The following is a 26,779-nucleotide window of genomic DNA, read 5'->3' as shown; positions in this document are numbered from 1 at the left end:
ACTAGAACCTGACTTCCGCAGGTCCAGCAAGTAGTCAAGTAGGATAGGGAGCGGCACGGTTTGAGGCGGCAGAGTGATTCACACCAAGCCACCTGGAGAATCTTGTCCATTTGTAGAGATAAGATTTGAGTGGATCCCTGTCTGCTGTTAAGCAGAATTTGTTTTACCCCCTCAGAGAATGCATTTTTGGCATCCTGGAGCTATGAAGCAGCCATGTGTAGAGGTGCAGTCTGACAGGATCAGGGCGAAGGGTATCCAGAGAAATCCTGACAAAGGAGGATGTAACAAGGAGGAGAATTATATGGATCTGCAATGGACAGTCTTCAAAGGTAGGCCACACTGGTGTTATGACGATCAGGGGGACCTGGTTCAATCTGACCTTGATGAGGAGTTTGTGATCATGGGAAGGGGGGCACAATGCATAGAGAAGGAGTGAATCCCACTCGATGGAGAAAGAGTTTCTTGCAGGCCCGCTCTCTGGCAGTATTGGTGACACTCCCTGTTGACCTGGGTTACAAACAGGTCTATGCAAGGCTGGCCCCAGAGGTGAACCACATAACTGAGGGACACAGTGTCCATCTCCCACTTATGGTGGGCACTGTCGCGTTTAGTACTCCAAGAAGGTATGCAGCAACCAGAGCAACATGGTGTTGAAGACACCAAGTGCAAAGCTTGAGGCCTCCATGTGTATGGAGGGAAACCTGATGATGCCCTACCAGTTGATGTAGTACATGCAGGTGGCGCTCTCCATCATGATGTTGATTGTCCTGTGGGCTATGTACTGGAGGAAATTCTGGCAAGCATACCCAATGGCCCTAAGCTCTAGGAGACATGTGAAATGCTTGTTCAGTGAAGGACCATTTGCCCTGGATCATAAGGGATCCCAAATGGGCACCCCATCTAATAAGGGATGCATCTGTGGTAAGGGTAAGAGATGGGGGCAGCCGCTGAAACAGTACTCTGGTTAAGGTGTTGCCTGGGTCTGTCCACCATCGTAGGGAGGTGAGGATATGAAGTGGGATGGCCACCGATTTGGACAGTGGGTCCCTAGATGGGGCGTAGCACATAGCCAGCCAAGACTGAAGGCAACACATGTGGAGCCTGGCCAGTTTGACAATGAACAAGGTGGCTGTCATGTACGCTAGGAATTTTAGGGAATTGTGAACTGTGATGGTGGGGGACATATGAGGTCGTGAAGAGTTTTGAACCTGTGAGCATGAAGAGTGTTCCTGGCTATGGTGGTGTGTATGCAGTCCCCTATGAACTCTAGAGCCTGAGTTGGCTGAAGCATAAACTTTTGATAGTTTATTTGAAAACCAAGGTTGAGTAGGAGATCCATCATTGCACAGACCACGTGCGGCACTTCTGGAACCAAAGGACCCTTTATAAGGCAATCGTCCAAGTACAGAAAAATCGTAACTCCGAGGCACCTGAGATAAGCATCCACGACAACTAGACTTTTTGAAACAACTCTAGAAGCAGTTGAGAGGCCAAATGTGAAGACCTGGAACTGTTACTGATGGGGCCCCACTGTGAAACACAGGAGTAACATAATATGAAAATAAGCATCTTGTAGGTCAAGAGCCAAAAGCCAGCCTTCTTCATCCAGTGCTAGGATAATGGTCACAAGGGTCACCAGATACATAATTTTACTGTTTCAAAAGTGGCAAGAATGTGATTGTGTGTGTATGTATATGCATATATGTGTGTGACAGTTCTTGAATTACCGCCTTCTACATAGACCCAGAAAAAATCTGGGGCATAAAAGTTTGCATGCATGTTATTAACATAAATTTTGTTTCCTTTTCACAAAAGAGATGAGTTGTTGTTCCTCCTATACAGGCTGAAGGTGACAGACTGCAGGGTTTGATCATATAGACTGTGATCAGGCATGCACTCCCAGTTGAAGAGGATAAGAAGCAGGATTGTTATAAATATGCATAATCACCATGATGTCATGCCAATTCTCAGTGCCGGCAACACTGTCAAATATGAGTGTGACAGGTCAGGATCCCCTTGGGATTGTTATGTGATGTGCTGAGGCCTCACTGAACCTGTTTTTCCTGCCAGATTGGGTCTCCAGTACCTTGTTTTCTCTTGAGTTAGACACGCTCGCCTGTTGCAACACAGACGCAGGGTCTAGGCCACACCCCCAAAGCTGCAGGCCTTAAATGAAAACAGCACAGTGATACCCAGCCCTTCTGGAAGCTGAACCCTAGATAAATCTGTTACGTTGTACAGAGATCTGTATAACAAAGTTATGAAAGTTGCCTTCTTTCACAATGCAATGAGAGAAATGCATATGCTTCTTGCTTCCCTTACCCAGGGGTGGGGGAAACACAATTATTTACACTAGATTTATTAATAAACAAAAGTGATTTCTTGAGCACAAAAGGAATGATGCAAGTGGTCATAAGAGACAGCAAACAAAACAATGTAATTTACTAAGCAAAATAAAACAAACACAAGCTAAGCTTAACAATAAAGAAACTAGCTATGTTGCAACTCACATTCAAAATTGTTCTAATAAGCTTCTCTCATAGACTAGAAAGCCTTCCAGCCAGGGTCCCCTCAATCCCCCAGTTCAGTCTTAGATATTTCCAGCAGTCATCTTGTGTGGGTAGCCAGGGAGAACTAATGATCAAAATTACCTCATTCCTATAGACAATTAGGCTTCCCAGAGGGGTTCCTCTGCCTACCGGTCAGAGGGTGGCCAGTCCGCCCCACTGCTGCAGGTACTAACACAACCCCCCAGTCAATAGTCCCTTAGCCCCAGCCTCACTTCAGATGGATGGGAGGCAATAGTTCAAATACCTGGCTTTACATCAGGTGGGAGATAGGGAAACAGCCCTAGGTCAGAGGTCTTAGCCCAAGGTGAGGGCAGACAGTGAATAAACCCAGTCAAGAGGGTCCAGGCTCCGGTTCAGGGCAAGATGGTAAACACACACAGTTGAGCAAGCTCAGGCCCTGGCTCAGGGCAGGGCAGTAAACGCAATTTACAGAGAGCCTGGGCCCTGGTGGAGGGTGGGGCAGCAACCACAGTTCAGAGAGTCCAGGCCCTGGTTCCGAGCAGGGCAGCCAACAACAGGAAGCAGTTCAAGAACCCAGGCCCTGGTTCAGACTAGGGCAGGAAACGCAGTTTAGGGGAGAGCCCAGCAACAGTCTGTCTCATTGGTCCTGAGTCAGTGGAGAGGGAGAGACTGCCACCCAACAGGTGGGTGGGGGGGACGCAGGCTCACCCCACTCCACTGCATCCCGGCTCAGGACCCTGGTTGAGCAGCGTGTCCTGCTGCGAGGGCCAGGGGGGATCTGGCCCCCAACACGCTGACCTGAAGTCCTTTAACAGTCCTCACTATCCCCTGGGCCAGTTCCATTCTCTCCCTTGGCACATACCTGAGTGTCCAGTTGGGCTCTTAGGGATTCAAGGGGCGCCAGGACTGGCAGGGTTGCAGGAGGTCGAATCCAGTCCTCAGCTACTGGCAGGTCCTGCAGTCTCAGCTGGACTCGGGGTGCAGGCTGGGGCTCTAGCCAGTCCTCTGAGTCAGACAGATCGCTAGGAGGTGCAAGAGGTGCCAGGACTGGCAGGGGTCCAGGCAGTCCAATCCAGCCTGCTGCCACTTGCAGGTCTCAAGGTTCTAGCCAGACTTGGGGCATAGGCCAGAATCAAGGTCGCTCCTGGGGGTCAGCTTGGTTCCTTGGGGTGTCTAGGTAATATGGAGTCAGCTGGGGTCCCAGAGGTCCAGGCCAGTCTGTGGCCACCAGCAGGTCCTTTGGTTCCAGCAGGTCCTCAGCCTCCCAGGTAGGGAGCGCAGGGCAGACCCCTGGCTCCTCTGAAGCCTGGGTTCTCGGGGTTTCCAGGTAGTCCGGAACCAGCTAGGGTCCAGAGGGGTCTTGGTTAGTCTGTGGTTCTCTGCAGGTCCTGCATTTCCAGCAGGTCCTCAAGACTCCCAGGCAGGGAGCACTGAGTAGACCTCTGGAGGCTGGGTTTTTATAGTGATTTCTGATTTCCGCTTGGGTGATGGGGAGGGGTCAGGCTCAGCCTAAAATGGCTCCTGGAGAGGTTTCTCCACCTCTGGGTCAGTGGGCAGCCACTCTGCCCCACTACTTTCCCCATTCTCCTTTACCCAGCAAGGACACTCACTCCACTACCACCATGGGGAGTGCCAGGGGTAGGGAGGGGAAGCTCCACTGCCATCCTGCACCAGGCCTCATCAGTAATCCCAGAGGCCACATCCCTCACGGGAAGGAGTGAAATGTGGGAAAGGGCAGGTTGATGGCAGGAAGGGTACAGACAATGCTCTTCCCCCCGCCCCCGCCTGCCAGTACTCCCAGGCCTGTGAAAATGCTCTTACCATAGCTGACATATTCATGGCAGCACCTCATTAGCATCTTCCCAACTCGCTCATTACCATGCACCTTCCGAAAGGAAGGGGCTAGTGTAGGCGTAGCTTTTCTGTTTGGATGGTAAAAATCATCACGTGCAGTATTAAAACAGCCACACAAAACAGAGTTAAAACTTGTGGAATATTTAGCCCTCACCAAGGAACACAAGTCACATTTCTGTTTAGGAGATGCACAAAAATGGAACATGATAAATCCATGGCTGTCAACAGATACCAACACCTAATTTGCAAGCCATGGACTGTCACGTGTAGTCAGTGTGTCACCATGAGGCACCCAGAAGAATCCTTTTTGTGAAACACAGAGCATGAGAATTTTTGCCACTGTAGTTTTTGCATAAAAGCTATAGAAAGAAAATGAGAGTCTGAAGACTTTTTAGAGTATAAAAAAGCAAAACCATATTCCTCAAAGTTTCAAAAGAAGAACTAGCAGAAGAAATAGAAGTGGCTGGCAAGCTGGGCTGCAGCAACCATGAGATGGTAGATTTCCAGATTCTGACAAAAGGAAGAAAGGAGAGCTGTAAAATACAGACCCTTGACTTCAGAAGAGCAGACTCTGACTCCCTCAGAGAACTGATGGGCAGGATCCCTTGGGAAACAAAAATGAAGGGAAAGAGTTCAGCAGAACTGGCAGTGTTTGAAAGAAGTCTTACTGAAGGCACAGGAACAAGCTATTCTGCTGCATACTAAGAAATGCAAATATGGTAGGCAATCAGCTTGGCTTAACAGGAAAATCCTTCGTCAACTTAAACTCAAAAATGATGTGTATAAGAAGTGGAACCATGGGCAGATGACTAAGGAAGAGTATAAATATATGGCTGGAGAATGCATGGGAGTAATCAGGAAAGTGAAAGCACAATTGGAACTTAAGCTGGCAAGAGTTGTGAAGGGTAACAAAGAAGGGTTTCTACAGGCATGTTAACAAGAAGAGACTTATCAGGGAAGGCGTGGGGCCATTACTGGATGAGAGAGGTAACCTGGTAACAGATGATGTAAGAATAGCTGAAGTACTCACTGCTTTCTTTGACTCAGTCTTCATAGACAAGGACATATTGGCGTGCATTAGGAGAAGCATGTCAAGCAGATCTCCTAGAGGAGTTGTTGTTCCTCTCTATTCAGCACTGGTGAGGCCACATCTGGCATAGTGTGTCTAGCTTTGGGCCCCTCCGCTACAGAAAGGATGTGGATGAAGCAGGCTCAGTGGAGAGCAATGAAAATGATTAAAGGGGCTGCAGCACATGACCTATGAAGAGAGGCAGAGAGATTTGGGCTTATTTAGTTTACAGAAGAGAAGACTTAAGGGTGATTTAATAGCAACCTTCAACTTCCTGAAGGGGAGCTCTAAAGAGGATGGAGACAGATTGTCCTCAGTGGTGACAGATGGCAGAACAAGGAGCAATGGTTTGAAGTTACAAAAGGAGAGGAGTAGGTTGGATATTAGGAAAAACTACTTCACCAGGAAGGTGGTGAAGCACTGGAATGTGTTGCCTAGCGAGGTGATGGAATCTCCATCCCTAGAGGTTTTTAAGTCCCAGGTTGACGAAGTCCTGGCTGGGATGATTTAGTTGGGGCTGATTCTGCTTGAAGCAGGGAGCTGGACTCGATGACCTCTTGAGGTCCCTTCCAGCCCTTTGATTCTATGAAAGGAGTGCAGAGACAAAGTTGGATCTCAGGCCCCCACAGGAGTGTGGGGCCAGGGTGCAGTGCCCCCATCTTGGAGTCCCCACCCTGCTGCGCCACAGGGCTGGAGCCCACAGACCAGGGTCCCCCACCACCACACAGGGTCAGGGGCCCCACTGGGTCAGGCCCCACACTTGGAGCCTTCGCTGTCAAGTTCATGTCGCAGTGTCCCCACACTGCTACAGGGCTGGAGTCCTCACAGGGGTGCAGGGCCAGACCTGGAGCATGCGGCCCCCACTAGGGCATGAGGCCAGGGCCCCCACCAGGGCCAGAGCATGGCCCTGGAGCGCAGGGACAGGCCTGGATTGCAAGACCCCCACTGGGGTACAGGGCTGGACCTGGAGTGTGGGGTTCCCAATGGGGTGCGCAGCCCTTATCAGGGCGAGGCCTGAAGTACAGGGCCTCCAACACAGTGTCTCCAGGAACCCCTGCCAGAGCAAAGGACCCTTGCTGGACCATGGGGCAGTACTCCCAGAAGTGCACAGCCCCAGCCGGACTGTTGAAAGGATCACTGGCACTCAGACCATACATAGAGGTGAAAAGGTCAAATTTCGGCACCCAGCCTCAGAAACCTCACCAATATTGATTTAATTAAAAAAAATTTTTTAGAAGCTGTCAGCCAAGATCTTAGAATTTGAAAAGCCATGGTACCGACACCCATCACACTACTACCTTTCTTTCTTTCTATCATAATTTTTCATTATAGCTGGAAGAGGTCAGTCAGTCTTGTACTCAGGGAAGATATGTCATTCGTATATTTTATGGCTGGAGTATTGAAAACGTGAACCACAAAACATTACTTTTACAAGTAGTGTCATGCATGCATTTGATAATAAGTGAGATTTTTGTCACCATGATAACCTTTGCTCTTTTCATGGCAGTGACAAAACTTCAGAATCTTGGTGTAAGAAGTTTCTATATGGAGACATATTTAGCTCAGTTTCTCACAGCAATTGCTTATCTGTTGGTACAAAGAATCTTTGTATAATGGAGAAAAAAACCCAAAAACATACAATATGCCGTTTGCTTATTTAGTAATTGTTGAGTGAATATTTTACAAGGATCCACAGGTGATGCGTGAAATTCAAGCAGAAAAGCTCCTGTACCTGTTTTCTATCATAACAGTCCTGCACCTACAATTGCATCACAATAAAATGAATCTGAATGATCCAATCTGGAAAGCTGTGGAAAAACTTCTCATACTAAGAAACACTTGCAACTGCTAAAAAAGAAATAAAGAACAAGGCGGTCAACTACATAGAAGTGACCTGATGGGATTTCAGACGCTGCAGTGGCAGTAAGGAACCTCATCTTCAATTCCTGTACAGCAGTGGCTGTACAGAGCCCACAGGCAACCCAGTTATCACACAGCAACAGCCCAGCTGTGAGCTAACAAAAAATTAAAATTGGCCACTCTGGTCTGGCAGAGACATACAACATTTGGCAGTTTGCCAGCAGGGTGCAGGAGAGTGGGTCTTTGAGTAGGTTTGAGGAGGTTGTAGGGACTCTGCAGAGTGGGCTGTGGGACCTGGGAACCAGGGGATGCCAGATTTTAGGTGGGTCTTCATGCCTAACATCTTAGCTTCCACTCCAGGCCCAACACTCGACTCCTGGCCCAGCACAGGGGTTCTAGGGTCTGACTGCCAAGCCCCATGCTGTGGGGTTCTGGGCTGACTGCCCAGTCCAGCTGCCAGGTCTCCCCTTCTTGCCTTACTCTGTGGATGAGTCTCTGGGCACAGAGAAAGGAGGCACTGTTCATAGGGGTCTGTAAGGGGTTTTGGTAGGTACTATGGGTCTCAGCCTGTGCACATGTAACGGACTGGAGAAGGGAAAACAGAGTACCTATCTTTAAAATGGAATAAAGAAGGCCCATAGATTTATTGAGCAGTCAGTCTAACTTTGATATTTGGAAAGATACTGGAATAAAATATTAAACCAACTATTTTTAGGCACAGAGATCAACAAGAGTGTAAGGCATAGCAAGTATGGATTTGTCAGCAAATAGGCTAAATCACCCTAATTTCCTTCTTTGATATGATTACTGGACGACTGAACGTGGGGAACGAAAAGACACGTGTCTTGATTTTAATGAACTCCCACATAACATTCTTATAAGCAAACTAGAGAAATGTGGTCTAGATTAGATTACTAAAATGTTGGTACACAAATTGTTGAAAGAACATACTCAAAAAGTAGATCTCAATCATTCACTGTCAAGCTTGGAGGTGTTCTTCAGTGGTCAGTCCTGAGACCAGCCCTAATCAATATTTTTTATTAAGGACCTGGACATTAAAATGACATTAATAACCTGGACTGAAAATCTGCAGATGACACCAAGCTGGGACAGGCTTGAAGCACTGTGGAAGAAAGGATCAGAATTCACGAACACCTTGTCAAATTAGAGAACTCATTAAAATCAACATAATGAAATTTAATAAAGACAAATACGAAGTATCTCATTTAGGAAGAAAAAAATCAAATGAGCAACTAACTACAAAATGGATAAAACTGGTTAGGTGGCAGTACTTGAGTCAACACGTGGATGATACAGACACAATATAAAAAAATATACACAGAAATGCTCATCTCATAGAACTAGAAGGGACCTTGGGAGGTTGTTGAGTCCAGTCCTCTGCCCTCTTGGCATGACCAAGCACCATCTCTCTTTTTTTTTTTTCCCCTAATCTATTTGCCCCAGATCCCTGAATGGCCCCTTCACAGATTGAAATCACAACCTGGTGTTTAGCAGGCCAATGCTCAAACCACTGAGCTATCCTTCCTCTGCACACTGACCTATGCCTCTTTAAACACTAAAGCATCTCTAAGTGTCATTCTGATCTCACAGAAACAAGGAAAAGAGTGTTGACAGCTGAATTCAGGGAAATACTTTACATATACTACCAGAAAAACTGTGCAGTAAAAGAAAGTTTCAAGTTTTAAAGTATATCACTGTTATTAGACCAAACTTCACTGCTAACTGGAGACAGAGTTGTGTCACATGATAGTTTAAAAGACCGAGTACTGCATCTGGTGGCCTGGAACAGGATTTCATACTTTCAAATCTTCCCCCCACCCCATGTGAAGTATTAATTAAAATATTAATTACCAGGGAACTTTGGACAGGTTGAACGTCTCCTGTCCAGCACCCTCGTGACCTGACTGGTACTGGATGAGAGAATTTGCGAGATGATGGGAAGTCACTATTTTCTTGCACTTTACCAACACTTCCACTGTTTATGGGACTCTTAAAAGACATTTAGGAGTAAACTACAGCTAAATAATAGCACAGAACACTGAGAGACAGGACTGGTGGTTGTAAACAAACTTTATGGGACTATGGGAAACTTGGCCATGCCCATGATAAGTGGTTGTCCGGCTAACTAAATTCATGCCAGATTATAGAGTTTGCTGGACAAAAGAGTTCCAGATTAGAGAGGTTCAATCTGCAATGGACTGAGCTCAAGGATACTTTTCATCACCTGGTTTCAAGAAATAATAAATAAAACAGAAGCAATGCTACCAAGCATGAAAAAACCTCAAACCTGGCTTTAATTTTTTTTCACCATAAGAATGAGAAATAACTTATGTAGCTTGACAAACAATACTGCACTTTCTCCAACACTATCCATGTACTGACTAAAACCTTACAGAAACACATTAAGAGAAATAAAATATTTCTCAATAGATACACACATTGGACAAACATGTTATTCTGCAGATATACAGTCGCATGCTTTGATAAGGTACGTATTAGGACATTCCTTGCTAAATTAAGTGACTAATCAGATGCTGTGCTGGAAAGCACCACCCTCAAGTGTCACAATAACCTGAATGTCTGCACATGACATTCAGAGGGGGGAAAAGCTGTCACTGTAGGTTCTTGTGCCCTCTGTAAATAATTTCCATATAACATTTGTAATCTAATGCTAATATTCAGTGAACCAAGATACAAATAAAGGTCAAAATCTTCCACTTTTTACATTTATTCTCACATATTATCATCTCCTCTCTCTTGGCTCATACTTTACAGGCATGAAGCTTTAAAATCATCTTTATTTAGGAGAAACAAAAACACTAACAGTCTCAGAGGGGTAGCCATGCTAGTCTGCAGCTTCACAAAAAACAAAAAACAAAAAACAAAAAAGAAACAAAACAAGCAATCCTGTACAACTTTCCAGACTAACAATTTTATTTATTAGGTAAGGCGCTTTTGTGGGTAAGATCCACTTCTTCAGATTTTGGAATTTGAATCCATTTCTGTTCCAGAATCTGAAGAAGTGTATAATACCCACAAAAGCTCATTAACTAATAAATAAAAATGTTAGTCTTTACGGTGCTAAAGAACTGGGTTGTTTTTATTTGTAAAAATAATTTTTTCTGGGTGTCTCATTCACTATATAAAAGGACTGCATCTACACTTTCAAGTACATTTGGAAAATCCAGCCCTCTTTCGAAAGCACATGCAGAGCATCTACACACAAAATGAGTTTTTGATCCAAAATTGAAAGAACACAGCGCTGTTTTTGAAAGCCTTCCTCTGGGCCTGTAATAGGAAGAGTGCCCCCTTTCAAAAGGCAAAGTGTGTAGATGCTCTGCAGTCTGCTCTTTTGAAAGCACAGTCCTCCATGGCACCAGCCAGCTGGCATGTGGAGACACCCAGGCTGGTGGCAGCGGGGCTCTATGTTAGCTGTGTTTGACTATGTTTAAAGCTGCATGGACCCAGAAACCACTTGGCAGGAAGCTGAGTGAACGCTGGAAGCAAGCCTCATGCTCTCCCAGCCATCCCCTCAGACCTGCAAACTGTGATGGCCAGCAGCCAGCCAACCTAGGAGCCCCAAGACCACCCCCTTCAGCCGCAGAGCCCTGACAGGATTCTGGGCAGCTCCCCCCACCCACCAAAAGGGTGCCCTCCTGGATGGAGCCCAAGTTGAGGGATCTTCTCAGGCTCTGGGAAGAGGAGGTCCTGAAAGAGATGGGGGTCAAGCAGCCGAATGAGGCTGCGTTTGCCAATCTGGCCATAGTGCTGTCTGCCCAAGGACATCCCGCCTGCACCCCTGAGCAAGTGAAAAGTAAGGCAAAGGAACTGCGGCAGGGTTATGTCCAGTTCTGGGACTCTGCTAGCTGCTCACGGGCAGGTCCCACAACCTACCTCTACTACAGGGAGCTCCCCAGCACCCCAACAGCTGAGCCATACCCTGGAGATGAGAAGCAGCTGAAGACTGCCCCATGTACCTGGAGCCAGAAGCTGCCACCGAGGTCTCCAGTGATGAGGAGGACCTGGTGATTGAGCTCCCAACCCAGTTGTCGAGCCAGGCAATGGGCGTCATCAGATCTTGGCAATGGACCCTCCAATAAGAACCCAGCAGAGCACATACCCTGACCCATGCAGCAGGGGTGGCACATCCTCCAGCAGACCACCCACACACCCAGCGAACCTGGGCTGGACACAGCACGGGTGACCATGGATCCCAGTGGGCCATGACCACCAGCAACATCCAGCACCCACTCCTCTGGACAGCACCATGAGCCGCACACATGGGGAGGCCACGGCTGGACCGTGGCAGGGGACCACCCCACATAGGTGGGAACCCCTGAGGTACGCATGATACCGCAGGGCTCTAAGGGGTGGGCAGCATCTGCCAACATGCACAGGGGGATGGTGAAATCCCCGACCTGGTGCTCCTGCGATGGAATGTGTGTCCTGGTCTCCATTCAGCGGCACAGGCCGGAATACTGGAACACCCAGGCATTTGTAAAATGCAAGTTTGTAATGTAATAATAGACTGTAATTTTAATTTAATAATTATCAGTATTTATAGACAATACACCTACCTGTCAGTGAGGCTCCTCCATAGCTGTGCAGCTGAAATAAACAAAGTATAATGTGAAAATAGCACTGGTGTATGCAGCAGATCTGTTTTTTCCCCTCCCTTCAATTTTTGGATTCAGCTCCAAATTACAGAAAAATTATTCTGAAATCTATTCTATAATTCAAGTCACATTTATACAGATTGCTGATCAAAAATAATTCACACTTCCTATTTTAAACCAGGAGTAGCAAGCTTCAGAAAAATCAACAGGTTTTCTGTAATTCTGATATCCCAAAGCAGTTTGACACTTCCATGAAAAATCAGTGTACTTATTTAACATGGTCTGCCTTTAAACTAGAATGATTAGATACCAAACGTAAACTAACTTAGTTATCAAAAAGTAATCTAATTTTGTAATCCAAAACCCTGGCCACCACATTCTGTATTTGTCATTATAACAATTTTGCCATCTAGTGGTTGGCTAGAGTTAAATAAAAGTAATTCTCCTCCTGTGATCTAACAGATATTTGTCTTTTAGTTCAAATGGTAATTTGTTGATTTTAGATGTAAAAATGTTTCTGATTCAAGCTAAAAGAGATTCTTTATGACAGAACTCAATTAGTAGTTTTGGACTTTCCTGAACTCTTCCTCTAAAGTCACTGGAGATGTTTTATGTTATCTCAGATGAAATATAACTCTCAAGATTTCACAGTTAGTAACATATTACTTTATTGGCCTCATGTAACATTGCTGGATTGACAAATAATAAAAATAGGAGTGTACACTTGCATGTTCGATATGATAAATAATAGCTGGTGCCAAAAACTATTAGTGTTATTTGTTACTAGAGGTCACAAACCGTGTAACCTAACAAAAAACAAAAAGGCCTCAGAAATTTGAAATGAAGCAGAAACACAAATAGGATTTATACTTCTTCAATCTTCTGCTGTTTTTTAGAGTATGCCTATGCAACAATGTCGTCAGTCCAAGAATAGCGGAACTTGGACTAGCAGGCTTTATCAACCTAGGGCTTGACCATATGTTTACTAATTTGTAATCCTGAGTTAGAAACTGTTGAACTAGTGTGAGGATGGATCCTAATCTGGAGCTCCGGTGACTACACTACATTATGCGGGCCTGAGTCCCTCCCAAACATGGCTCCTCTAGTTCACCAAGCCTGACTGTTCACAGGTGGGCCGGAGTGGGCTGTGGCCCACCTACTTTGCATCCAGGCCCACCTCTGCAACTCTCCATGGCTCTACTCCTACCCCAGTGCAAGGGGTCCACCAGCCTGCCTGGGACTGCAGCTGGGGAGTGATGTCATCCCCCATCATTGCCCACCTACATGAAGTTGGAGCCCAAGTAGGCCTTTCTGGATGCATCACTAAGTGCCTCTGGCATTGTGGAATACTCACATATTCTCACATGTCCAATGGGACTGAATCTACAAGGCAAAGCAATAGGGCTTGAACCTTGGGTCTCAATATAACTCAGGCTCAAACCCTCTACGCCCATAGGCATATGTCTACAGAGCAAAGAAATCTGCAGCTGGTCCATGCCAGCTGAGTTGAGCTTGCAGGACTTGGATCGCAGAGCTACGGCTGTGCTGTATAAATTTCTAGATTCAGGTCTGAGCCTGTTTTCTAGGAACCTGCAATGGGGAGGTTCCTGGAGTCTGGGACCCAGCCCAAGTCTGAACATCTACAAAGCAATGAAACAGTCCTGCAGTCCCAGTCCAAGCTGTGGGGGTTTCCTTGCTATATAGCTATACCAACAGAGCCCTGGGACACTGAGCTCTGGCTTACAGTAGTTTGTGTATAGATGCAAATAGGGTTAGGGCTGGAGTCTTATTTCCAACTCTGGGCTTACATCAGCAGTGGCAACAATTTTTGGAGGGAGGCCTCTCCATGAATTCTGAGAAGTCATCAGTGGTCATAGTCTCAGGTGGAAGGGGGCAGAGCTGGGGGTTAGAGAGAGAGGGAAAGGACACACACACACGTGTATGTGTGAGAGAGAGAGACTGTGACACTGATTGCCTGTGTGGCTCAGAGACTGGAAGAGAGAGAGAGAGAGAGAGTGTGAGTGAGTGAGTGAGTGAGTGTGTGTGTGTGTGTGGGTAAGCCAGACAGTGTGTGGAACAGACAGTGTGTGAGACAAACTGTGGGTGTGTGTGTGACAGAGAGACAGCTGGCTGCTTCAGAAATCTTAGGAACAGTGCACTGCCTTTTTGAGAAGCAGTCATCTCAGTCACTGTTTAGACCCTCTCCCTGACCGCTGCTCTGCAGAGATGGCATAAAGGATTAGTTTCCCCCTCCCATCAACACTCCCCTCCCATCTTTGCACATGGTAGCAGGAGGATCCTGGGAGAAGTTTGGCTCCAGGACAGAGCAAGAGGGAAGGATTGCAGGACACATGCTGCTGCTGCTGGCTGTAAGTATGCTCGCTCTGATAATCAGCTGGGTGGGCTGAACATAAATGTTGGGTGGACCGCATTTTCCCAACCACTGGCTTACACTGTAGGGAAGACATGCCTTCAGAGACTTCTGAAACACTTTGCAGGAAACAAGTGTCAGGAAAAAATGGGCAATGGCATAATGCATACAATTCTATTTTAAAGTGACTTTTATCACAGCAGAATTTCCTTTTAAAACTTCTTCAGAGATTAGTAGTCGCTATTGCATGATTAATACTTTTACTGTGACACAGTATGGAGTCACAAAAACTACACAAAAAAGAGGGCACCACTAGGATAAGAGAAAAACATTTGTAGGTTAAAGGTAAATTTCTATACTGACAACTGACGTACCTTTTATCCGAGATAATACCACATCTTTCATTATCTGCATAGTTACAACTCCAAGCATTATGAGAGAAGTTAGTTGATATACTCTCCAAGGGGTAAGAGCAAGGAACCTAGGATGAATAAAAAAAAACCAAACCTCTAAATGCTTTAAATTACAGTAGACTCACTTTCTATAGGACCATGATTGTACCCCAACCTGAATAATTAACAAACAAAATACATGTATATTGGTATCGCTTTAATAATTCCATTGAATTTGCTCCTTGTCGTCATTTCCAAAAAGCAAACACTGCATAATAGTATAATATGGCCATTATGCACTGGATTAAAAACCTATATTGAAACATCTGTTGAACTTAATACCAGAAACATTCTTAAATAAAACCAAACATGAATCAACATTTTAGCTAAGAAGCAACAAGAAAAAAACTTCAACACTAAAATATGTTCAAGTGTTTCATGGACATTCCCCCTTAGGTCCTAGGGGAAAAGCAAAAACCTTGTAATTGAACTTGTCTGGATATTACATTTTAGCATGTCTTTTATCTTTTTTAATTAACATGAACAAAGTATAGAAAGGAAAACAGGACAGAATATGCTTTTTATATTGGGATGTGAACTCTAACAAACACTTGCATGCTGAGCACTAACTGGCCCTCACAGATCTTCAAGTGAACCCTAAAAGTTCCCTATTCCAAATGGCTAAATGTAGTGCCTTGCCTGTTGAATAGTAATAGAGAGGGAGCTGTGCTAGTGTCTTAGCTCACTTGTGCTAAAAGTTCCCTAGTATCTATTAACAGGGCTGTTTGAAACAAGACTACATTAATGGGTATTAGAGAAGTCTTAATGTACACACGCAGGATCTATACAGGCAAATTAGCATGTGACATACTCACGTGCAGTTGATGCTCACTACCATACCACATAGACAAACCCTTCTATTTGACTATTTTTAATACCACATCAGCAGCTACTCTAAATATCCATGATCAGACTAAATTATATGGAAGCCCACTTGCTTACTATTGATTGACCCAGCTTCACAGAAAAAGATTATACAATTACATTGCTCATGGTATAATGCCACAATTTCCTTTTAAAGACATTAGTCAAGCTTTAATTATCTTTCTTTTTCATAACAAATTAACCAATGTCCATTCAAGAAAAATTAGCAGATCTTTCATTGTCCACTCATATTAAATCTACAAGAAATGGTTTGAAGGTTGAAGGTTCTAAATTAACTCTGTGTGGAGGGAGAGATATGGGTTTTACCTTTTGCAACTGTTGTTCTTTGAGTTCTGTTGCTCATGTGCATTCCAAAAGCAGCAGTTAAGACCCTGCAGTTAAGCTACCTGGGTGCAGCGTAGACCCTACTGAGGGGCAGTTAAGCTGCCTGGGGCAATTTGGGCCCTGACCAGAGGATGGCTTGGGCCCTGTGTGGGGGTGGGTTGGGCCCCACCGGGGCGGGGCGCAGCGAACCCCACAGGGGGGGTAGGGAGGCTGTTAAGACACCCAAGGCAGTTTGGGCCCCCAGATATGGAGGGAGTTGGGCTTCGATGCAGGGAGCAGTCTGAAGCTTGAATTCCTCCACTTTTTTCTTTAAAAAGCACTGAGTGAGAAGCCGTTATGAAAAAAACAAACATGATTCTAAGATGCATTAACAGGAGTGCCTTGAGCAAGACACAAGAAGTCATTCTTCTCTACTCAGCACTGATTAGGCCTCAGAGTAGTGTGTCCAGTTCTGGACACCACATTTCAACAGCGATGTGGAAAAACCGGAGAAGGTCCAGACAAGAGCAACAAGAATGATTAAAGGTCGAGAGAACATGAGCTATGAGGAAAGAATGAAAGAACTAGGCTTGTTTAGTTTAGAAAAGAGAAGACTTAGAGGGACATGATAGCAGTTTTCAAGTACCTGAAAGAGGGTTACAAAGAGGAGAGAGAAAAAATGCTCCCCTTGGTCTCTGAGGACAGGACAAAAAGAAATGGGCTTAAACTGCAGGAAGGAAAGTTTAGGTTGGATATTAGGGAAAAACTTCCCAACTGTCAGGGCAATTAAACACTGGAATAAATTGCCTAGGGATGCATCACTGGAGATATTTAAGAGCAGGTTAGATGGATGTCTGTCAGCGATGTTCTAGACGATGTTGCCATGAAGGCGGGGGTCTGGCCTCTGATTATCCTTCTTGCTGCAGAGCGATTCTTAACAAGCCCCAGATGCCTGCCTTGGCCTACTGAGCATCTAGGTGGGGAACAAAAAGGCATGGACCCAGCTCCCAGTATATTTGCTCTCCACTAGGCTCTTGAAGCATGTTGCCTGTGTTCTGCCACATCAGCCAATGCCTGAAACCTGGACAATAAATGGCATCTCCCTGTCAGAGTCATACCACTGCCTGAAGAGTTTGATGTTAACAGGGAATCATTCTGGGATTTTGTAAACCAGTTCCCTCACCTGTTCATGATGCACCCCCAGTTCTCTACAACTCACCATGCGAGTCTAGTTATTGGATGACCATCCAATCCAAGGAAGCCTTATACTATGCCAGGTCTTTCTTGGAGTGTGACAACCCAGTAGTATACAACTGAGAAATCTTCTTCCAAGGCATGTGGATACTCTTATGATCCACACCAAACTTGAACAGCATCTGATCTGCAAATATGGTCCACAGATCCAAAGTATATATCTGCAAATTTTCAGGGCTCTCGATAGAAAATTTGGATCCGCATCCATCCGTGATCCACAAACCTGGCAAATATGCTAGCCAATGTGGTCCATCAGTGGTTCATTCCCACAGAATATGAATGACAACACCAGCCCCATTTCTGATCTGAATGCAGCTGGAGCCCTACCCAAAGGCCCCCACTTTTAGGTGCCAGTCCAATTTCCCATACCAGGGGTGCCCCTATAAAATCCATCTTACCAGCCCTCATTGATTCAGGTGTAACTCATTGTTTAACTGATGCAGAGATCCTGCAGATTCCCCTGAAACCTAAGGCCACTCCTGACATTACAGAGACTACTGATAGTTCCCCTTTGTCTTCTAACCCAGTAATGAAAGAAAAAGCTTTGCTGGAGACTGTGATTCAGATTGCGTCTACACTAAGACAGAAATTCAAATTTAAGGCAGTCAGCTCAATACTACCACGACTGTCTTCACTGTAAGTACCACAGCTCGGGAGCACTAATATCAACATTACAATGTCATCATTACCTGGTGGGTGTAGCCTCAAGCTCGAATTCAAAAGTTCTATTAAAGGCCAGTGTGGAAACACTACATCTTCAAATTGAATTTGTTAGCCTCCAGAAGCATCCTGTTTGTAACCCACAATGCCGCTCAGTGCACCGTACTGGCCACTGCCCTCCAGGTGCACAGGAATTAGGTAACAGGAAGACTGTGAATTTCAAATCGGGACCCAGAAGCCTGGGGCTGTTGGATCATGTTTGTATGAGGGCCTCAGAAATGTCTTTCTTTCCTTGCTATTAGCACTGTGAGCGCATCTACCCATTACAAATAGCTCCAGCATGGAGTTTGTGGTTCTGTCTCTACACTTGTTATTTTTTAACAGCTGCTGCGCTGCTGCACACAAGGCAGCAAGGCTGTGCTGGGGGTCATGCTTGCATAAGAGGCCAAGAAACAACTTCTTGGCAGTTTACATTTGTGTGCAAACCACATTCTCTTCCCCCAACAAGCGCCTCACAGTTGGGGTCTTTCCCATGCTCAGCCATATCACATGTGTAGCCCCCGACCCAATAAAGGGATGTCCTTTGGTGCTGACCATGCTGCCAAGCAGCACCATGTCCTAGCTTGCACACTTTTATGGCTCTAAGGGCAGCAGAAAATTTTGGGTGCTTGCAGCCACCGGGCGGGGAGTCTCCCCTGGCAGCTGAGACAGTCAGGGGGACTACTTCAACTATTTCAACTGGCTCTGCAGCCACAGACCACAGCACCTCCCCACTCCAACAATATTTTCAGGGGTTTGCTGTCCATTGCAGACACCTGCTGGTTTGATATTTTTGTTAGGAAATGTTATGAAAAAAATTTATATCTGTCGTCATGCTTTGACCCTCAAAAAACACAGGGGAAGGGCCAGTTGAGATTCCTGTTTCTGTTATAAATTCAGTGTATTTGATTTTACTGCCATCCCCCGTATTGGCAATGCCTGTACAGTGCAGAGGTAAAACAAAGATCTTTTTTCCTAGACTTTTCTATCCTCTCTCTTTAAACTTTGAGAATACAGTTTGCCCTGGTGTTATTTTCAGGGATTGGATGCCATCACAGGAGCCGGGGGGGACACTCAATGGATGGCCAGTTGAGAACACAGCCAGTGCACAGAAGCCTTACAGTGCATCAGAAAGCCAAAGACCCTCCCCTCAGCAACTCTCTTTTTTCAAAAACTTTCTTATCTTCTTTTTCTTCAAGCTTTTCAGGGTCCCTGTATTATTTTGAGTTATCAGATGCAATCACGGGAGGGGGGACACTCAGTGAATGGTCAGTTGAGACTTCAGCTACAGAAGAAAGATTTCTGTAAACTTTTCTGCCATCACTGTGGATGCTCTACTTTTGCTTCCTTCCAACGCAAAAATGGACATTTGCTTACCATGGGAAGGGAATGAGGAAAATGCAATATGGGAAGATGATGTCAAAGATCAGCAAGCATACCCAGAATGCTATGGGGATGATGGAACTGTGGGACAGAGTCCCACAATGCGCTACTGCAACAGTCGATGCTTGCCAGTTGAGTGTGGCAGCAATAAGTTAACCATGTAAGGAGCACATGGAGAGGTGAGGACAGTCAATCGAATTTACATACCCGAGAATTACAAAATCAATATTAATAAATTTGAACTTGTCTCATAGTGTAGACACAGCCTCCGTGGCATGAGGAAACATTACAATTTGATGTGTGCCATTCACTATTCTTTCCCCTGATCCTTGATATGTCCTGGCTGGTACTCCACAATCCACTCACTTGGTGACAAGCACAGGAAGTCTGTTTTTCTATCTGGCTGTTTCTACACATGCCACTTTCCTCCGAAAGTGGCATGCTAATGAACAGCCCGAAATACGCCAGTGAGGCGTGGATGCAAATTCCCGGCACCTCATTAGCATAAGGTCACGTGGTTTGGAGTCCGGAAGAAGGGGCCTCTGGAAGCAGGATTTCCTTCCAGAACACCACCCCGGGGACCGCACTTCTACACAGCATTTTGGAGTCTGGAAGAAGGTCTTCCGCACTTCAAGCCACGTGACCTTATGCTAATGAGGCACCGGGAATTTGCATCTGCACCTCACGAGCATATTTCGGGTGTTCATTAGCATGCCACTTTCAGAGGAAAGTGGCATGTGTAGAAACAGCCTCTGAGTTTAGTAGACATCATGGCTGGAGGCCAGGGGTTGCTGTCCCAACATCCAAAACTCAAGAGACTTAGATGGGAGTGGTTATTACTTTCCTCCAGAAAAATGTCCAATTCCATTGGTCTCCCAAGGCCCAGCATGAATTTAATCAGATGAAACTTGCCTTTATTAAAGCACACATATAGGCTCACGCTGATATTGCATTAGCCTTTGTTGTAGACACTGACATCTCCCATACCATGACTGGTGCTGTCATCTTTCAGTGATACAGTCCTGAAGGCATATTATACCTGTGTGCTTACTACTCAAGGAAGTTCACCTCCACAGAACTAAACTACAAAATATTTGACAGGGAACTTCTGGGGAGAAAAAAAATACTGCCCAGAATGTCACCACTACGAGGAAGCAGCTTGTCATCAAGTCTAGGTATTCTTTCCCCTGCCAATAAGAAGGGGAAAAGGAGTTCAGGGAAGCTGGCTGCATACTGAAGAAGTTTTATTGAAGGTGCAGGAAATCATCATCCTGATGTGCAGTAACAAAAGGAAATACAGTAAACAACCAGCTTAATCGTGAATTCTCTAAAAAGAAAGCTTACAAGAAGTGCTAACTTGGACAAATGGCCAGGGAAGAGCATAAATGTATTGCTCAAGCATGCAGTGATGTAACCAGGAAGGCTCAGGGCAATTGTAACTACAGTTAGCAAGGGATGTGAAAAAAAACCAAGAAAGACACAGGCATGACAGCAACAAAATGGTAGTTAAGGAAAGCATGGGACCTTTACTGAATAGGGGGAGGTAACCTAATGGTGGAGGATGTCAAAAAAGATGAAGTACTAAATGCTTTTTTTTTTTTGCCTCTGTCTTCACAAACAAGACCAGCTCCCACACTGCTGCACTGGGCACAGTATGGGGAAGAGGTGGGTAGCCCCCAGTGGAGAAAGAACAGGTTAAGAATGCTTTAGAAAATCTGGGCATACACAGATCTATAGGGCTGAGTCAAATGCATCCAAGAGTGCTAAGGGAGTTGCCTGATGTGATTGTAAAGTCACTGGCCATCATCTTTGAAAACTCATGGCAATCGGGCTGGGGAGGAGGGTCATCTTTTAAAAAGGAAAGAAGGAGGAAAATCCAGGGAACTATAGACTGGTCAGCCTCACCACAGTCCCTGGAAAACTCATGGACAGGGATCCTCAAGGAATTCAGTTTACATCACTTGGAAGAGAGAAAATTAGTCAGGAATAGTCAACATGGATTCACCAAAGGCAAGTCATGCCAGACCAACTTGACTGCTTTCTATGACAAAACAACTGGCTGTGTGTATATAGAGAAAGAGATGATCAGGATACACCTTGATTTCAGCAAAGCCTTTGATATGGTCTCTCACAGTATTCTTGCCAGCAAGTTAAAGTAGTATGGATTGGACAACGGATGGCATACTAGGGTGCATTAGTAGGAGTATTATCAGCAGGAAGTGATTATTCCCCTTCACTCAGCACTGTAAAGGCCACAGTTGAAGTACTGCATCCAATTCTGCCCCTAATGCCATTGCAGAAAGGGCATGCCCACATTGGTGACAGTCTAGCAGAGGGCAACAAAAACAATTAGAGGGCTGGAGCACATGGCTTATGAGGAGAGGCTGAGAGATTTGGGCTTATTTAGTCTACAGAAGAGAACAGTATGTGCGTGGGTTTGGGGGAGGGAATATGATAGCAGCCTTCAGCTACCTGAAGGGGGGGCTCCAAAGAGGATGGAGGGAGGTGGTAATAGGTGGAAGACAACAGAACAAGGAGCAATGGTCTTAAGTTGCAGTGGGGGAGGTCTAGGTTGGATATTTGGAAAAACTGTGTGACTAGGTGCATGGTAAAGCACTGGAATGGGGGACCTAGGGAGGTGGTAGAAAAAGAAGTTACTCACTTTAGTGCAATAACAATGGTTCTTCGAGATGGGTCCCCGTGGGTGCTCCACCTTAGGTGTCAGGCTCACCCTGGCGCCCCAGATCAAAGATCTTTATAGCTGTTTCTGCCGGACCACACATGCACGGTTCCTCTGGTCCTCTTTGCATTCTTTTCATCATGTGCGCAGTCTGGTTTGATCCAGTTCCTCGAAACCACTCCGAATCTGAAACATAAAGCACAAAGAATCTGAAGTGGGGAGGAAGGGTGGGAGGTGGAGCACCCACGGGGACACATCTTGAAGAACCATCGTTACTGTACAAAGGTGAGTAACTTCTCTTTCTTCTTCAAGTGTCCCTGTGGGTGCTCCACCTTAGGTGACTGAGTAGCAGTGGTACCACCCCTGGGAAACTAAGAGGCAGGTACCAGATTCAGGTCTGGTCCAGGACAGACAGCACTGCTGTGGACAAGGAGGTATCTTCGGTCATCTGTCGGTAGACAGCGTAGCGCTTCACGAATGTGTCGTAGAATGCCCAGGTCGCTACCCTGAAGATATCGTGAAGGCGGACTCCTCTGAACGACACCGTGGATGTTGCCATTGCTTTCATTGAGTGTGCCCTTGGTTGGCATGGCAAGGACACACCCCTCAGTGAGTAGCAGGACATGATAAAGTTAGAGTGTCTTTGCGAGAAAATCGCTTCACCTATAGAACGATGGGCTATGGACACCTTCAGGCTCTTGGTTTTCCGAAAGGGCATGGTCCTGTTGATGTAGAAGACCAAGGCTCTTCTAACATCCAAGGAATGCAACTGCACTTCCCGTGCTGAAGCACGTGGCTTTGGGTAGAATGCTGGAAGCGTTATTGGCTCATTGACATGAAATTCAGAGGCAACCTTAGGGATGAAGCAGGGATGTAACCTGAGTGTCATCCTGTCCTTGTTGAAGATCCTATATGGCGGGGTCACCATGAGGGCCAATAGCTCACTGACCCTTTGGGCTGACTTGACTGCAAGAATGAAGGCAGTCTTTTGCACCAGCAGTTTGAACAAAGTTGTGGCCAAGGGTTCAAAGGGGCCTCTCCACAGTGTCTCTAAGACCAGATCCAGGCTCCAAGGGGACGCTACCGGCTGCTTTGGTGGATACATGTTCCTTAGGCCTTTGAGGAATTGTGCAGTCACTGGGTGCACAAACACCAACGTACCATCTTCCATATATCTAAAGGCTGATATAGCAGCCAAATGTACCTTTAAGGATGCCAGCGCTAAATCTTGACTTTTTAGCTCTAGTAAGTAGTCAAGTATTGAGTGAATTGGTGTCTCATTTGGTACTAGTTGCCTCTTTGAGCACCATGTGACGAATCATAGCCATTTCACACAATATGTCTTTCATGTGCTTTCTCGTGTACTCTGAATGGGGATAGCTTTTACTTGTTCTGAACAATGGTCCTCCACCACATTGAACCAACGATCAACCAAGCTGTGAGGTGTAGGGTGTACGGCTGTGGATGTATGATCATTCCCTTCTGCTGAGTCAATAGATCTACAGGACAGGGTAGGAGATGAGGCTTTTGCAGCGACATTCTGCAAAGAATCGGGAACCAATGCTGACGCACCCATGCCAGTGCTATGAGTATAAGCTTAGCTCCATCCCCATTGACCTTTTGTAAGACTCTGGGGATCAATACCGTCGGTGGGAATGCGTAAAGCAGTGGACCCCTCCAGCTGATCAGAAACACATCGCCTAGGGATTGCGGTCCCAGGCCCGCGCTGGAACAGTATAGCTCGCACTGGTGACTGTCGCGCATCGTGAACAGGTCTACAGCTGGAAACCCCCACCAATGAAACACCATGAGGAGGATGTCTCTGCAGATCTCCCACTCGTGATCTGGCGCAAGGTGTCTGCTCAGTGCATCTGCTTCCGTATTGTTGACCCTAGTAGATAGCATGCAGTTAGCGTTATCCCATTGCGGATGCAGCAGTTCCATAGGTGGGTAGCTCCCGCACTTAGGGACTGAGGACGGGCTCCCCCTTGGTGGTTGATGTAGTACATTGCAGCGACATTGTTCGTGAGGACTTTTGACGAGCATGCCGCAAATGCTCGGTAGAAAAAACTTACAGGTGTTGTGTACCGCTGTGAGTCCTACTAAGTTTATATGCAGGGTCGACTCTGCTGCAGACCATCGACCTTGCACGGACTTCCATTGAGATACACTCCCCAGCCCAACAAGGAGGCATCTGTCATCATGAGAGCCTTGGGCTGTGGCTGCTGAATGGGGACTCCCGCCAACAAATTGTCTGGCACTGTCCACCGTTGTAGAGAGTTGCACACATCGGTTGGCGCTGTCACCCATTTGAGTGGGTTTCAGTTTGCTGGTCTTTAAACGGTTGCTATCCAGAGTTGGAAACATCGGAAACACAACCATGCGTTCTGCACCACATACATAGTGGTGGCCATGTGACCCATGAGGCCTAAGCACGTTATGATCTGCACCTGTGGACCCGATGACACTGTGCGAACAAGATCCTGGATGGCTCAAAAGCAGAGAGGTGGCAGATACACGTGGGCAGTGGTAGAGTTCAACCTGACCCCGAAAATTCCACATCCTGGGTTGGTTCTAAAGTCGACTTTTGCTCGTTTATCAGTAGGCCCAGAGTGAGAAAGCTGGCCCTCATGACCCAAACCATCGTGCAGACCTCCTCCCAGGAGGGTCCTTTTATGAGACAGTCATCTAGGTATGGAAAGATGATTACATCCAGGTAGCGCAGATGAGCTGCCAGCACTGCAAGGCTTTTTGAGAATACCTTGGGACCCGTAGCTAGGCCGAAGGGTAGCACCCAGTACTGAAAGCAGTCCTCCCCCACCATGAATTGAAGAAATCGCCTGTGTGCAGGGTGGATGGTGACGTGAAAGTAAGCATCTTGTAGGTCGAGAGTCGCAAACCAATCCCCCTGTTCGAGCGCAGGAATTATGAAGGCCATTGTGACCATTTTGAACTGTTGCTTTTGCAGATGGTGATTTAGATTGTGAAGGTCCAGAATGGGTCTGCACCCTCTGGACTTCTTTTGCATGAGGAAGTAATGTGAGTAAAAGCCTCTTCCCGTGAACTCCTCCGGCACCAGCTCTATCGCCCCTGTGGTGAGAAAGTGGTCTACCTCCTGCCGTAACATGACTTTGTATGAGGGGCCTTGAAGAGGGACATGCTCAGTGGAGTGCTGGTCAGGGTACTGTGAAATGGAATCACGTAACCCGCAGACACTATCTCTAGCACCATCTGTCTGTCGTAATTTTGGACCACTAGTTGAAAAACAGTCGCAGGCGGTGATGGAATAGCGTCTGAGAGGAGGATGAAGCTACTGGCTTGGGAAAGGTTTGGCCCTCGATAATGATGCCATCAAACTCGTTGCCTCAGTTGTTGTTGCTGTTGCTGCTGGCTGCAAGGCTGTGTCTGTCTGCGTCTGGGTGGTCTCTGAGAAGACCTGGGTTGTTCATATTGCCTGGGCTGGCACTGCCTCTGGAAATGTTGGGAGTACCTTCTCTGGTAAGGCCCATATCGCCTACGTCTAAATGGTGTGTGTACATACTCAAAGTCCGGAGGGTAGTACACGAGTCCTTGTTCAAAAGAAACACCGCATCCGTAGTTTCAGCAAAGAGCTTCTGCTTGTCAAAAGGCAGGTCCTCAACCTTAGATTGAAGCTCTTTGGGGACGTGTGAAGATTGCAACCATGAAGCCCTTCTCACGACTATGGCTGCGGAGCGAGCCACTGCATCGGCCACATTGAGAGCAATCTGAACAATAGCCCTGAACACTAGCAGCGGTTTCTTTGAATCAGGCAAGTACTCCATAAGCTACGTAAGCTTAGAATAGTTATCAAAGTTATGGTTAGACAAGTGCACAGCATAATATGCCATGTGCAACAATAGTGTGGAGGACGAATAAAATTTACACCCAAATAAGTCCAACCATTTTGAGGCAGTCATTCCGGGTGATGTCTCTCCCCCGATGACCTTATATTATGGGGCCTTCGCTCTCTGTAATGAGGATTCCACCACCAAAGAGTTAGGCTGCTGATGGGTGAACAAGTACTCCATGCCCGCAGAAGGGACGAAATACTTTTTGTTCACTCTTGTTAGTAGCCAGCTTAGATGCCGGTGTTTGCCAGATATTGTCAGCCGCCTCTACAATAGCCTCGCCCAGTAGGATGGCAATTTTGGTAGAGACAGGGGCCTTAAGTTCTTCAGAAACCCTTGTTTCTTCTCAGGCAACTCTGCTAACTGAATCCCCTGGGATTTTGCCACGCTCTGAAACAAGTCCTGGAATTCACAGAGGTCATCGGGGGAGAGACGTTGCCCAGAATGACTGCCTCATCTGGCAAAGATGAGGATGAGTTGTGTGACGAGGCAGGACCCAGAGGGAAGTCAACCTCCAAAAACTGCGCCTCTTCCTCTCCAGACAGTGGAGAGAATGGCTGGGCGGTCAGTGGAGGTAGAAGCACTGGAGAGGGCCTATGAGACCAGGACGCCACCAAAAGCCTCTCTGTTGGGTATTCCATTGGTTCCTGCACATGGCGTTTGGAAGACCGATGCCACTCATAGTCTTGAAGCTTTGAGCAGCATGGAGAATGGTAGTATCAAGGACCAGGTGAGCAGTGTTCATAGTCACGTTTGAAAGATGAATGGGACCTCGTGCCAGTGGGGGGACTGTGGCCCCAAAACTGGGAATGGTGACCTCATAGCATGGTAAGGAGACCTAGAGTAGCATCCCGGAGAAATCTGTGAGGTGACAGAAATAGGTGACAGAACGCTGACATGGGGAATCCCTGCGATGGCTGTGGGAGGATTTA

The 26,779-nt window shown here is 46.4% G+C and overlaps 1 protein-coding gene across 1 annotated transcript in view; it reads right to left on the bottom strand.

The window, feature by feature from the left end:
* The window catches only part of RETREG1 (reticulophagy regulator 1), a 163,107-nt gene that overhangs the window by 103,258 nt on the left and 33,070 nt on the right, over positions 1-26,779 (bottom strand). Inside the window, exons 2-3 of the mRNA XM_074987824.1 lie at positions 14,697-14,803; positions 11,913-11,943 (exon numbers count right to left, since the gene is read on the bottom strand). Coding sequence (XP_074843925.1) covers positions 11,913-11,943; positions 14,697-14,803 — 138 coding nt within the window. The remainder of the gene's footprint in view (positions 1-11,912; positions 11,944-14,696; positions 14,804-26,779) is intronic.

The sequence above is a fragment of the Carettochelys insculpta genome, chromosome 2 (genome assembly GCF_033958435.1).
Source record: "Carettochelys insculpta isolate YL-2023 chromosome 2, ASM3395843v1, whole genome shotgun sequence".
In the NCBI taxonomy this organism is placed as follows: domain Eukaryota; kingdom Metazoa; phylum Chordata; order Testudines; family Carettochelyidae; genus Carettochelys; species Carettochelys insculpta.
This window is presented reverse-complemented; position numbering and strand designations above follow the sequence as displayed.